Source organism: Malaclemys terrapin, chromosome 13 (genome assembly GCF_027887155.1).
Source record: "Malaclemys terrapin pileata isolate rMalTer1 chromosome 13, rMalTer1.hap1, whole genome shotgun sequence".
Classification (NCBI taxonomy): domain Eukaryota; kingdom Metazoa; phylum Chordata; order Testudines; family Emydidae; genus Malaclemys; species Malaclemys terrapin.
In genome coordinates, this window is record NC_071517.1 from 16,034,792 (window position 1) to 16,049,382 (window position 14,591).

Below are 14,591 nucleotides of genomic sequence, written 5' to 3' on the forward strand. Positions count from 1 at the left end.
GGTATGGCTCTTAAAAAACATCCTGCATGTTTGTAAACTAGACATTGCTAGCTTGCCTATCCTGTTTTTCCTGTGGACAACTGGAGACCTGGTGAGATCCTGACAGCTGAGATACCATGAAACTGACGCTTGATTGGTGAGAGGGGAAGTGACTTTTGTGCAGCCTGTTTAGAACGACGGGCACATTTTTGTTAGCATCCATTTAACTCAAATCCCGACAAACGCTTGGGGGAAAAGTGGTCTTTGTTAAAGTCTCAACCCCTTTCTCTCAGCCCCTCATTTATGTGCTGAGAAAGCTCCCAGATCCCGAACAAGTCCCTCCAACAAAACCAGGGACTTGAAAAGAACAAACAAACAAAAAATCTTTTCAGGGACTAGCTTCTCCTTGCAGGTCACCTTCAAAGGATGTTGAAAGTGACCCCTTCCAGGGATGCTACCAGGAGCATAGCATTCCTGGCTGCTACTGCTGGAGCCCCACGCATGGACACTGAGCTAGCTGTGAACTCCATGAAGACCACAGGGACAGGGAAAAGAAGAGACTGGAGAGGGGGCTGAGGAAGGGACAAGGAGCCTTGAGGTGGGAGGGACAACCTTCTAGTAGCAGGCAATTCTTGCAGTTGCCTGTGCAGCCATACAGTAACACGGTAGCAGTGGGGAGAGGGGCCTGACACAGATGGGATTCAAGGCCTGGGTATTAGGCAAAGAGAAACACTCACCCCTCAGGACAACCCATTGGACTCTTTGGGTCTCCTCTTATTCTCCTCTGACCTATAGAGAGGGGCCCAAGTTGCCAAGTTGGATCCAAATTCAAAACTTTCCCCAAAGCCTGGATCCAGGTTTTCGGTTCAGCCTGCTAGAGATGGGGCTGGATCCGAACTGCTCCAGAATCCAGTGTGTTCTGGTCTGGATTTGGGCGCATCATCTCTACGATTTGGGGCTCACAGCAGTGAGGGACAAACCCTCTGGCTGGAGCCAGACGCAACATGGGCAGGTGCCAAACAAGCTCCTCCCACACACACTTCACTGCAGACCTGGGCATCTCCCAAGCACACCCCACCAGTCATTCCACACTACGGGGAGGGCTCAGTCCTGAGACATGCTCTGCACCCTCAGCTCCCACTATTTTAAATGGGAATTGGGGACCCATCAGCCCCTCCCAGGATCAGGCCCTTTGCGAGGGACCCCATGTGCAGATGGGACGAACTCAGACTCATTTTCATTTGTGCCTGAATAACCCAGGGCGGGGTCTCCGGAGGAGAAAGGCCCATTTCCCAAAGCCAGGGAGTCCTCATCACTCCAGCACTGGGGTCTGTGAGATTTGCTTATCATCAGGCTGCTGAACCGCAGACAAAGGGAAACCTACACATGCCGAGAAGTCCCACAGAGCGATGTGCAGAGCGGGGCGCAGCCTGGGGACACCCCCAGCTCACAGGCCCAGGCTCAGTCCCCAATCTGGGTTGAAAGCGCAAACCACATGGCAAACCCCAAACGACGTGACAGACACACAAATCCAGGGGCCCAGCAGTAGAGGAGGCTGGAGTCTGAGGCCCGCCTTACTGATGGTAACTGAGGTGTGCCTGCCCTGTGGTGCATCCCATTAGACGGGGGCTGTCTGCCGTAGCGTGGGTCTAATGATCAGCGCTGTCCATCCGGAGTGGGGGTAAGGGAGTGGGTCTGGGGCAGAACCTGGCCCATCTCAAATACAGCAGTTAAAAGCACCCAGGATCTCTCAGAAGAGGAAGATCCATGTGAGTAGCTGCCATGACAACAGATCCAGAACAGGCTTCATCACAACTGGAGCCAAACAAATATTCCCCCCCTCAAACTCTTCTGGTGTCTAAAGGCCAGTTTGACTACGAGGGGCAGTTTCTACGCCCCCCTTCCCATGCTTTATTTATTTATCTATCTATCAACTTCCACCTCACATGCTATCCCCTAGGATCAGACTGGACCCCGTTTGTACCATGATTAGTATGCACGTCACTTAGGATAAAAGTCTGTAAGAGATATCAACGGTCATGCTTCAGGGGCAGAAGCCAACTGCTACCCGTTCAGGATTACTTAGGAAGGAACTGTCCCTATAGCAGTCCACTGGAGGGTTCTTGCAATTTCTTTTGAAGCATCCGGTACTTGCCACAGCTGGAGACAAGATACTGGACTAGCTGGACCATTGGTCTGATCCACTAGGGCAAGTCCTGTGTGCCTACGATGCCAAAGAGGGCCTGACCCCTGGCTGGTCACATAATCCTGCTTTGCTGAATAGCTAACCCTATTCTGCCCTAGGACTCTCCTGCAGTGTGGTACCCTCTCCTCGGGACGGCCTGCGGGGAGAGATCTTCCTCAGCGGGTACAGAGCACAGCTTGTCTGTATCTGAGAGCAGCGCTACAGAAAGGTCAAGACACTCCACCAAGGGAAGTGAGATACGTCCAGCCATGCTCAACTAGCCAGGAAAGAGGGTGAGTCCCTCCCAGCTGCCCCTCCACGGGCTCAGGCTCTATATTGTGTAATGACTGGGGCCGGGCTGATGACTGCCCAGACCTGAGGCTCTCCTGGCTCTGTACGCAGCAGGTATCAGGTTGCCCTATCAGCAACCCCTGTGGTGAATGCGTATGTGCCCGAGCTGAGCTCTCCGTGTGGGCAGGGCTAAGAGCCCCCCTCCCCCCATCTCTCTGGCTATATACTCACTACTCACACCTGCTCTCCTACCGTTTGTTATACTGGCTTGGGCTGAGACACTGCGACTGCATTATCTCCCTGATCATCTGACTGCTGGCCTTCGCCGAGCCCCCAAAGTGGATCTGCACCTTCTCTATGTCCATGAGCATCTTGGAGTGGATGCTGCGCAGCTTGCCAAGGCCCGCGCTCTTCTCCAGCTGGAGCGCATCCAAGCGAGGGAAGGGCCTAAGCCCTAACTTCAGACTGGGGCGGAGGAGGAGATGCATTCAGAGAGGGGAAAGGAAAGGAAAAGTCATACGGTTACCCAGGGCTGGGACGCTGTTAGAGCTAATCCCCCAGCCTTGCTCACACGACTAGTCCCGCGGGCTCGAACGGGGGCTGCTCACATGCAGAAGGGCGGCAGGATCAGGCCATTACACTGTTTGGGGAGTTGGATGAGGACCCCGAGGACAGGTGAGCCGGGCTGTACCAGCCCATTTGAGTCCTGAGAAAGGTGGCTGAAACCCCACCCCGACAGCACTGGAGACTGAAGTCCTCTAGTCATCTGCAAAGCAGTGTTAGCAGCAGAGCAGGCTTCCCTCATGCAGATAAGCCTCAGCCCTATGCAGCCGCGACCCCTCGGATCTGAGAAGGTATTTCACTCTTCAGGACTTACTCAGCCCTTTACCTCCCCGAGGAGATGTCAACCAAACGGGGCCACTTGTGCGGGGTTCTCTCCTGTGGATTCATTCCACGGGGCTGAGATCCCGCAAAACTCATTGCACACTGGCTGAAGTGATTCGTTCTTTCTGCCACAGAAGAGTTTTGGGTTTCCCTGTTCATGTGACGTGGGGCTGGGCATCACCCAGCAGCGAGTTTGGAGCTGTGCTCATGCCCACAACCTGCTATCGTCACAGCTGGAGGATTTACAAAGGTTTTATTGTGCAGGGTTGTGAGGCCGAGGGGAGAAAGGGTCAGTTAACTCCTTGCAAATGTCTGCATGGCCAAAGTCTGCTCTCACTGACACCAGTGCAACCCCCAAGGAGATCAATGGGGTTGCTCCATGTAAGCTCCTAGGGACATCCCCTGACCAGGACTTTCGAACAACCAAAGCAGCGGTCCCTAGAGAACCCATCCCAGAGTTTACATTGAGCCCAGCCTGTGCTGGGGCAGGACCTTGGGAGTTCAATGACTGCTGTGCAGACACTTAGGTACCTCATCTCAGTGCCTTGATTTGTAATCTGGGACATAACACATAGGTGTCCCTGAGAGCAGCACTGGCCCCTATCCAATTCACAACAGCGTGGATAAATTCCCCTCCCCCTCTCGATGACCCGGCAGGTGTATGGATTCCAGCTCTGGGCTTGGAGCGAAAGGAAGCTGCATTCACTTAACTAGCAAACTGCAGCAGTACAAGGCTTCAGTGCATCGAAACCCAGGGCAGGAGAGTGGCCAGTCTCCCTAGGAGAAGGCAGTCAGCACTCTGCTAGGAAGAGCAGGCCTGCAGTAGGGTGATGCCTTCAGCTGCCACACTGGGGAAAGGGGATTGGGAGGACCGTCCCCATTCTGCTAATTCCAAGACAGCCGGAAATGGAGGGCAGGCCTGGGAAGGCCCCGCCTGGCTGGCTGGTCCAAGCTGCAGTTGTTGCTCCAGCCCAGTCAACACCAGAAGCTTCTGCTAGCAGAGGAACCTCTGCGCTGCCACCACTCCCAGTGGAGATGGAGAGCTCTTCCCTCTCAACCCCCGTTCTCTGGTCCCCACCCACACGTGAAGCCCAACACTAGGAGTAAAGGCCCCTCCCTCCCGCATGCACCGTACCTGCGGGTGTGCTGCCTGACTTGCTCCAGTTCGTAAACGGTGTAGGGCCGGATGGAGCGGTGGGATGGTAACCCCGGCACAGAGGGGACGGTCATGATGGTCCTGGCAAGTCAATAAGCAAAGGGGTCAGGGGAAGAAGAGGAGAAAATCCAAACATCCCTAGTTATTAAATCCACTGCCTGGCATGTCTGGGGTTTGCCACATGTCCCCGGAGGGAGATCTCAGCCCCTCATTTGTACATGGAGCATGGTCACATGGCGCTGTAGCTGCCGTCCAGAAGGAGGCGTACACGAAGCCTGGAGAACGAATCATGGATTGAATCGATCTCTCCCATTGCTGCTCCAGGGCCAGCGCTAGGAGAAGTTTACTGGGCCCTAAAGCATGGATGGGGTCAGCACCAGAGAGACTCTAATCCCTGCACTAACACCTTCATGCCCCTCTGGCAGTGTAAAGGGGTCGGAAAGTAGGCAGAAATGGCCCCTGAGAAACTCTCTTGGGCAAGGGGCCTCCCTGACCAGTGAAGAGCTGGGCTTGGGGCTCCATGCCAGCCCCGGCACGGGGTGGGGTCAGGGTCACGTTGGGGGCATGGCCAGAGTGCACTGCACTAAAGCTATTCCCTACTTCCTAGGGACCATGGGAAAAAGAGCTGAAGTTAGAGCAGCTCTTAGGCTGCTCTAATTTACACAGGGGGCTGGGCAGGACTGTGCAAGGCTCCAGAATGTGGGGAGTGCCAAAGGAATTTAAATTTATCTTTGCCCCCTGCCCCCTTCCTCACCTCCCCACCCCCGGCCACAGCGCAGGAATGGAATACGTAATATCGGGCCAACTGCATCTGAAGTTCATACTCTGAAACCTGTCGCTATTCTGGTGACTGTCCTTGCTTTCCCACTTCAGTGTCAATCAGATTCTAGCAGCTGATATGCCCGAGTTAAAGAGATTAAGGCTTTATCTCATTTGATCACGGCTCTTCCAAGTTTGCAGGTGCTATGAAGCATTCATTCCTAGCACAGGGGATTGGAGATAGCACGACACAGCGAGTGTCTGACAGAAAGGGTCAGGGGAGGATGAGCTCCTGAAAACGGTTACTTTATAATCCTCCCCTTGTAGCACTTTCTGTGGACAAAGCTCTGCACAGTCATTGATTTATTAGCCTCCTAAGAGGTCAATAAAATATTATTATCCCCCATTTTACAGCCAAGAACATGGAGAGATTAAATGACTTGCCGAAGACCACATACAAAGTCAGTGGCAGAGCTGGACGGGACCCAGTTTTTACATTTTGTGTGAAATTCCACACAATGAAACATTTTTTTCTGTTCCAAAATGGGTCGGGGGGGGGGGGGGGAGCGAGAAGAGATTAGAAAACTCTGGCAAAACAAAATTCCATTTTTTGTTCTGATTTCGGGGTTTTAAATTTGTATCCCTTTGTAATATAAAAGACATTTCAAAACCAAAACGGTCCCTTCTGAAACTGTCGCCATGGAATGCTCCGACATCATCGGAACGCTTTGTATCAGGGGCTTTTTCAAACAGATTTTTTGTCAGCATCAGGGGTAGGCAACCTATGGCACGCGTGCCAAAGGCGACACACGAGCTGATTTTCAGTGGCACTCACACTGCCCGGGTCCTGGCCACCAGTCCGGGAGGCTCTGCATTTTAATTTAATTTTAAATGAAGCTTCTTAAACATTTTACAAACCTTATTTACTTTACATACAACAATAGTTTAGTTATATATTATAGACTTATAGAAAGAGACCTTCTAAAAACGTTAAAATGTATTACTGGCATGCGAAACCTTAAATTAGAGTGAATAAATGAAGACTTGGCACACCACTTCTGAAAGGTTGCTGACCCCTGATCTACATGTTTCACTGTCCAAGAATTGGCATTTTCTGATGGAAAAATGTTCCCCTGGAAAATAGCCAACCAGCTCGACCAGTGGCAGTGCTGGGATAACAACACAGGAAGTCCTGGCTTCCAGCTCTATGCTCACACCACTGGAGCAAGGGGTTTACCCCTGGCACCCAAACCGCCCCCTTTTGTGTCCTGTGACCCCGTTGGTTTGATCTGGTAAGGTGGTTCCTGTGAGCTGTAGCCAATGAACCGAATTACTGCAGCTAGTCACATTTGGGACGGTTTCTGCACCATAAGGGTTAGAAACTTGTTTAAGATCCAACAGGAAGTTTGAGGGGTGCCCCCAAAAAGCAGCTTCCGAACCCACCTTGGGGACATGTCACCAGTGTTTGAATCACCATGCTAAGGCACACAGGGGCATAGCAGTGTGAAAACGGTGTACGTGGATGTGGGGGGAGGCATGTTGTTTCCCTCCCGAACATGGGGAAAATACATCACTGCCCCTCTTCCCCCACCCTATTTCTTTCCTCATGTCACTTAATCCATGTCGCTGAACTGAAGAGACCATGAGCAGCGGCTGCCCACCAGCCCCACCTGTAAAAGGCCGCAGCACTCTGAAGAGCCACGTTTACGCCAATAAAACATTTGCATCCATGCGCTCAGGAAACACAGTCCAGTACTTACGGGCCAGGCACCACCATTTCCAGAGGCCTGTCGCAGGAAATGCAGTGGAAATGAGCCATCAGTCTTCTGTTGGGATGAAACCAGACATGGGAATCATTACAGGCTTGGACCCAGGGGCAAACGGTTTCTTTGGCTCTGTGCTAAGGACAATAGGACTGAATAAGAAGTTACAGAGCCCCAAGCCTAGAGGACCACCGAGGAGCCACAGAGGGCGCTAAGAACGGTGACCTGGGACATGAAATATTTCTATAGCTCCATTGGGTGACCATATCAGCAATACACTGGCCAGGGAACTAATTTTATTCAAGTAACTACATCGGTATTTCTATGTATTGGGCCAGACGCACAGCTAGTGTGAATGAGCACAGCTCCAGTGACTTCAATGGAACTACCTACACCAGCTGAGGATCTGGCCAGTTATTTGTAATATATAATGATAATAATACTCAGAGTTACTAAGATGAAAGGGGCTATAGTTGGCTTGTGAGCTCTTTGGGGCAGGGACTCTTTTTGTGCTGTGTTTGTACAGTGCCTAGCACCCTGGGGTCAACTAGGCCTCTGAGGCGATACAGTAACACAAATAATAAACACCAAGGGCAAAGTGACACATTAACTCCTTCCACACCCCCTGTGAGGTGGGCCAATGTCACTATCCTCAGTGCACAGGTGGGGAAGTGACTTGCCCGAGGTCGCCTCGCAAATCAGAGGCAGGCTCAGCGGCCTTGACGCCAACTCTCCTGCGCTAACCACTAGCTGTTATTGCCAGCGTGATTAAGTTTTGTCGTACACATAAACCTTGCACCTGTAACTGCTATGAAATCATTTTACACACCAAGCACTGGGTGTCACACATGTATTGATGGATATGAAATTTACACCCACGTCCACACTTATCATATACACTGGTCTTTTACACACTACACCCAGTCTGCAGTTCTATCAGCACTAAACACACCAGGAAAAATTTGCTTAAAAGCACATGCACTTGGCACAGAACTGTGATGAAGGGGTGGAATTCGGCACCCACATAAACCTTAGGCAACCCTATTAATGCTGTGGGGGGAAGAGGGCACAGAACTGGGACCCAGATCTGCACTTTCAGAGAGCAGGTAGCTAAGAACCCCAAACTCCAGAACAATCCGGCTCCTAATCACTCGTAACATTAATAATGCAAGGATAGGGTCATGAATCAGCAACCTGTCCTGAGTTGACATGAAAGCGCAATTTCTCTTGCAGGGACTGTATGGCGGCTCTGAACCTGCCCATTTATGTAAAGATCACCCTACAGGCAAAACTGAAATCAACCACATAGGCACCCCTGTCTTCCCCCGAGAGGTTGCCTGATGCTGGGGGAAAACCTGACTCATCTTTTCAGAGTTTGTTTGCTTTTATTTTCCACCCCTCCCAGTGTTAGGTTCAATAAAGGAGAAAGCACACAAGTACATGTGTGGGCTGGGAAGTGGAATCTGGATGTCAGACCCTGTCTGTATCTTACAGAACACGTGGGCCATACAAAACTGTTATTGTGTCATCTGGCTAACAGGGTGCAACAGGACCCCCCAGGTTTCATTTCTCTGGCAGCCCCTGCAGTGTGTGGGCCTGTGCATCGGACCTACACACTGAGCATGGGTGCCCTCTAGTGGCCCTACATAGGGGACAACTCACAACTGGTGGCAATTCACTGTGTTGGTAAAACTCATGGGAAAGTTTCACTTCACTTCTTTCATCCTAGGATTGCCAAGCACTTTGTGAATCTTGACACCGCTTGAGGAGTAAACCCCTGTGAAGTTCTTAAGTAGATATGACACATGAGTAAACCGAGGCAGAAAGAGGCAGTAAGGGGCTTCCCCAGAAGACACAATGAATCTGTCCAGAGCTAGGAATAAAAGTCATGAGTCCCAATCTCCACTGTAATCACTGAACCATACACCCGCCCTCACATATTCCTCCAAATGGCTCTGTCTGAAGAGGCAGTGATCTCTCTTATATAAGGGCTCTGTACTGCTGCCCACCACCACAGTATCTGATGGCCTTCCACATAAAATCAGTAGCAACACTGAAGTCCCTAGCGCACTTCAAGAGCTACCAGCTCTTAGGTTTTAAGACAGGATTTTTCAAACCTGTGTAAGGGATTTAGATGCCTGTTCATTTCCAATCCCTTAGGCAGCTTTGAAAATCTCCATCTTCATTGTTAACAGCCTCCCTGTTCTGCAACTGAGCTTCTGCCTGCAACAGAACGACAGGAGCAAAGAAGCTGGAAACACCTTTAGATCAGGAAAGTTGCAATAGTATTTGAATAGGCGAGCACTAGAAAAATCCTAAAGCCAGGTCTGCACACATTTTTTATACCAGTATAGCTATGTTGTCTAGGAGGGTGATTATTTTTTTTTTTAAATCAACTGTGTTATAGTACAAGCTCTAGTGTGGATGCAGTTATACCAGGATAAAGTTGACTTATAGTTATTCCCCTTCCTGCATGGAGCAGCTGTACTGATCTAAGCATATTTATACTGGTATAATTACATCCACACTAGGGGATTGTAGTGCTTTAACTATCCTGGCATGGTTAAAGTGGTAGAACTTCTGTAAGTAGATAAGCCCCAAGAGAAGTCAACCTGGCTGAGGTTATCCCAGGAAATCAGAGAGACCAATCCCTCGGTCTAATGTGTTTCCCTAAAGCTGTAGCTGTCCATCTCCGGATGTGCTTACTTCCTAATTCCAGCAGCATCGTCCGCTTCGTACTGCGGAGAGCTCTCCTTCAGCTGTTTCCGGATGGCCTTCCAACGCTCTTCCAGCTGCTGTCTGAAGGGATCTAATTCCAGGCGGTCCAGCTGCAAGGCAATGCACAGTTCGTAAAAGCCATGTGCGCATTTGTATGCGTGTGTACAAATGGCTCACCAATGGATTCAAAGGCAGTGAACACCCAGGAGAAGAGAGATGCTTCCTAAAGGGAGATATGGAGGTAGAAGCAGGGGCTGTGGGATGAAGCTAGGCAAAGGAAATCATAGGCTGTCCCATCTCACCCTGGGAAGTTTCCCCTGCTATTCAGATTGGAACAGTCTCTCAAGAAAAGTAGTGGAAGCTCCATCACTTGGGTCATTTGGAATAAGATGGCAGGAAGTGTTAGGAAATGTACTGCAGAGAACCATCTTGGATTGCTGGGAGTGATCTAACACTGAGTGGGGCCTTTCCATCTTTACCTCCTAAGGTTCCTAGACCCACCAAATGTCCACAGATCATCTCTAAGTGATGGGACAGCAGCAGGGCACCACCAGAACCACACAGGCAGCACATCAAACAAGGTGGGCAATTCTGCTCAGCCCATAGTCAGGGGGTGTCACAATTCAAGGCAACTACACCTGTATTTCCACTCACTGGCCCAGCCACGGCACCTGCTCTCTGGCTTCCAGCTCCCCAGCTGTTGCTTCTCCCACCTCTCATTCCCTTCTGACCAGGGTATTTCCAGACTGCACAGTTCCCTGCCTTCACTGTTTATTTCCCAGCACAGACAGGTTGCCCCAGGGCACTCTCTTGCTTTCTTTTCGGAGATGGTTTGGCTAACAGGTGTAATTGCTCCGGTTATGAGTACCACACAGTTCATTCTATGCAAGTCTCTTTCATTCTTGAGGTAAAAAGCATTACAGAGAAAACATGTTAAAAACGAAGAACCTCCACACACACTAATAAGCCTACCAGAGATCACCCCAACCCTAACATGGGCTCAGGCAGGAGCAGTCCTTCAAACCCCCACCAAGGGGCTGCCTTGTGGTTTCAAGTTCACAGCTTCAGCTGAAAACAAGCACCCAGTCTTATGGGGTCTCAGTAGGCCCAGGCCTTCCAACCCTCCCCTAATGACTGGGGCCCTCCGTGGACCAGGGGTCCTGTCCATTGGCTGGATCAGGAAGAAGGCCCTGAGCCAGTTTAAAATCAGGCTATTTACCCAAAATCCCTTTCTTTGTCTGTAGATCCCTGGAGTTTGAACTAGTACACAGCAGCCTGACCAGGGGGGTGGTTTCTCTGGGGATGTTACAACCTGAGTGAATTTGCCTAATCACTCACTGCTGGTCTCCTATTTACCTTTCCCATGGAAATACATACAATCCCACCACAACACACACACAACAGCGTTTTTAATACGATGGACCCCAAAGGAATTAACTTAATTCAATGAAGTTCACTGAGGATATTGCAGAGAACTGTCATTCTGTCACAGAGGATACATCGATCAGTGCTAGGGAACGCAGAATGCAAAATAGGAAGAGAGGAAAACAAAAAGTCATGCCTGGTTTAGCACCAGCATGCTCAGCATTATCACAGAATCCCTGCCCCAAGGAGCTCCTGGTTTAAGGGCTAAATGCATAGGAGGCAGGACACCTTGGGTCACATCCCCTGCACCCTCTGTGAGGCCAGCAGTAGCTGGATGAGATCTGGCCCTGCCCGGCAGGGGTCCCAGATCTGGCTTGGTGTGTGAGACATGGCAATCTGTTCCCTGAGCACTCCTAGCATGCACGACAAAATCCCCTTGCTCCTGGACTCAGGGCTGGATCCATTACAGGAGGCAGAAGGAAATGAAAATTAAAAATAAAACACTGCTGGCTGGGTTCCCATGTACACCACGGCCCCTTTGCAGTGGTCTGGCAGCGTGAAAGGGCCTCACGTGTAACTTTTGCTCACTTGAAGGCCCCAGAGTAATATAAAGGGGCCCTAGGGAGAATAGGACCCAGGCCCTGCATGAAAACCCCAGCAGTTATAGCAGATACAGTGTTTAGAATCAGAGGGGTAGCCGTGTTAGTCTGGATCTGTAAACAGCAACAGAGAGTCCTGTAGCACCTTATAGACGAACAGACGTATTGGAGCATGTGTCTGATGAAGTGGGTATTCGCCCACGAAAGCTCATGCTCCAATACATCTGTTAGTCTATAAGGTGCCACAGGACTCTCTGTTGTTGTTTACAGTGTTTAGAATGGACCAAGCTCCTCATCCCGTCCTGCTTTGTCCCTTCCCCCATTTGCCCTTCCTGTGGCTGGCAGCTGGCTAATGCACTGGGTGGGGCTGTGAGTCATGCAGAAGGCACTGGCTCCAGCTTACCTTGGAGTCCATCTCCACCAAGATTTTGTCGAGCACTTTGTGCCAGTCCTGCTCCTGCCCGCTCATCTTGTTCACCAGATCCTGCATCATCTTATTCAGCTGCTCCGTGGTGGCATCAAACTGTGTGCGGCTGACTTTGCCAGCCAGGGCGATCTTGTCTGCTTTCTGGCCAGGGGGAGACAGGAGAGTGATTGGGAGGAGGCGGAGGGACGAAGAACCTCAGCTTGATCTGGGGCACAAGAGAGACATTCCACCCAGCATTCCCGTTCCACAGGGCCCCACGTGAGCATACAGCTCCCTCTCTCTACTCCCCAGAAAGAGACACCTCCCTCCCTTCACAATCAAGGCTCCGGTGCTCTGAGTAAGGGCTCCATCCTCCAACTCTATCCATTTTCTTTCTCCCCGCTCCCCTTTGCCCACTTAGATCAGGCCCTTCCTCATCAAAGCAGATGCTGCCACAGCATGTCAGATGGCTGGCCTGGGTCGGCTCCTCACCGATACCCCAGGAGGACTCTACCATGGACCCTCCTCTTGCGTACTCTGGTATGGTCAGGAGTACCTGCAATTGGAGCTGTGGGTACTCAGCACCTCTGAAAGCTCAAGATGTCTCATTCAGACACTAAGCAGCTGAGGCACCGAAATAAGGGGCCACCACTGGCAATTCCGGCTTCTGCGTAGGTATTGTAAGTGTCACAGCGTGCGCGCGACAGGGAGAGTCTCCTTAAAGTTGCATTTAGAGGATGTAAAATGCTAAGTGATCATGGCTAGCACCTTTCATCAGTAGATCTCACAGCAATTTACAAGGTGGGTGTCACTAGCCCCATTTAAAAGAGTCACAGAGAGGCGAAGGGACTTGCCCAAGTCCCACACAGAAGAGCCAGGAACAGATCCCAGGTCTCCAGCCTGGGATCCTAGCCAGGGGACCACACCACCTCCCACTGAATAGAGAGCCTAAACGTACATCTCCTGTGATTGTGAAAGAAATCACGTGCGTCTGTCCCACCCAAGCAGTGCTGCACACCCCCTTACCACGTCAATTTCTGTCTCCAGATGCTCCTTGTCTGCTTTCTCCTTTTCCAACTTCTCCAGTGACTGGAAGAGAAGCTTTACAGAACACAGAAGAGGCGGAGATGAAAACCGGTCAGAGAACGGGGAGGCTGAGATTACTGCACAGTCCTTGTCATTACCCAGACCATCAGCAGCACCTGCACGTGCTCCCTAGTAGCCTGAGGCCTCTTGGGGCTCAGATATCTTGAGTCATCACTAAACACAACAGCAGGGTGGTGAAGGAAGCACATCTGGGCCTAGTCAGTGTAAGAACCTGCAGACAGGAGGGCTGTCCATGTGCTATTCCCTGTCTGCCCTTTGATCCCCTCTCCAGATCTCCGCTCTCTCAAGAGGGCACTCACCTACCAGAGACTCACTGGGCGTCAGGCCCCTCGTGTTTTAATGCCTGTGGTGGGTGTTACGTTTCTGGGGTCAGTCTCTGATGACAGCCTCAGCAAATCCCCAGTGTATCATAACAGGCAACTCAGTGGCATGACTCATAGTCCCCTGCAGTACTTGATGTTGGACTAGGAGAGAGCGGCTCAGGGGCTAGCAAGTCCAGAGCCACCTACCTATCCTCTGTGCTATGTAGAGCCTCAGATGAGTTGGGTTCTCCCAGGGCAGGAGAGAGGATCCTTTGTCTCCTCTGCCCGTCCCTTTGTTTTCCTTGCTAACGAGCGTCCACGATGAGGATGCATAGTGCTAAGAACATTCCTGATTACCAAGCAACCCAAATCCTTGGTGAGTACAGGCAGCACCTTATCCTCTAGCCAGGCCCCCTGCCATCACTTACAGAGATATCTTTCTGCTTCTGCCGATGGTCTTCTACGAGGTTCCCTGTGGTGGCATTGAGATTCTCACAGTCTCCTTGCACCTGGAGGATGGTGTTTTGGATGCGACTCAGCAGCTCTTCGTCCTGATTCAAAGGCAATGGAGGGGAAAGTGAAGCTCTGTCGCAGATAATTACTGACAGACACAAAGCCTTCGAACCACAGAGCAGGCCTGGCACGGGCAAGAGGTAGGACGCCTCATCCCTCACGTGGAGGACTCTCCGCTACCGCTGGGAGAGCAGTTCTCCAGGGCCCAGCCAGTGCTTGGCTTCACTTCTGAGGCTGCCAGCTGTGGATGTGCTTTTGGTGACACGGACACTGGCTCACTTGCACATGGAGATCTGGATCAACAGCATGCGTCACACAGGCCACTGAACAAGTCACTTATATGGCATCCATGGCAAAGATTTTCAGCCACTACTAGTCAATGCAAATGAGTGACCTCAAGGTGACAGGCTCCACAGAGAACTCAATCCCCAGTCCCCCTCGGGCAGAATGATATATGGGGTATCCAGGACACATCCCTTCCTGCTGGACACAGTCCAGATAAAAAGTGGTTCCCAGTGGCAGTCGAGGGCCTAGAGTTCTGTGCCAGAACCCACAGGTTGTAC

General features: G+C 51.1%; 1 protein-coding gene across 1 annotated transcript in view; it reads right to left on the reverse strand.

Annotated features, from left to right (window-relative positions):
- QRICH2 (glutamine rich 2) overlaps nt 1-14,591 on the reverse strand; it is a 58,117-nt gene that overhangs the window by 11,266 nt on the left and 32,260 nt on the right. Inside the window, exons 7-12 of the mRNA XM_054046660.1 lie at nt 13,944-14,066; nt 13,133-13,207; nt 12,104-12,268; nt 9,725-9,846; nt 7,016-7,081; nt 4,476-4,577 (exon numbers count right to left, since the gene is read on the reverse strand). Of these exons, the coding sequence (XP_053902635.1) occupies nt 4,476-4,577; nt 7,016-7,081; nt 9,725-9,846; nt 12,104-12,268; nt 13,133-13,207; nt 13,944-14,066 (653 nt within the window). The remainder of the gene's footprint in view (nt 1-4,475; nt 4,578-7,015; nt 7,082-9,724; nt 9,847-12,103; nt 12,269-13,132; nt 13,208-13,943; nt 14,067-14,591) is intronic.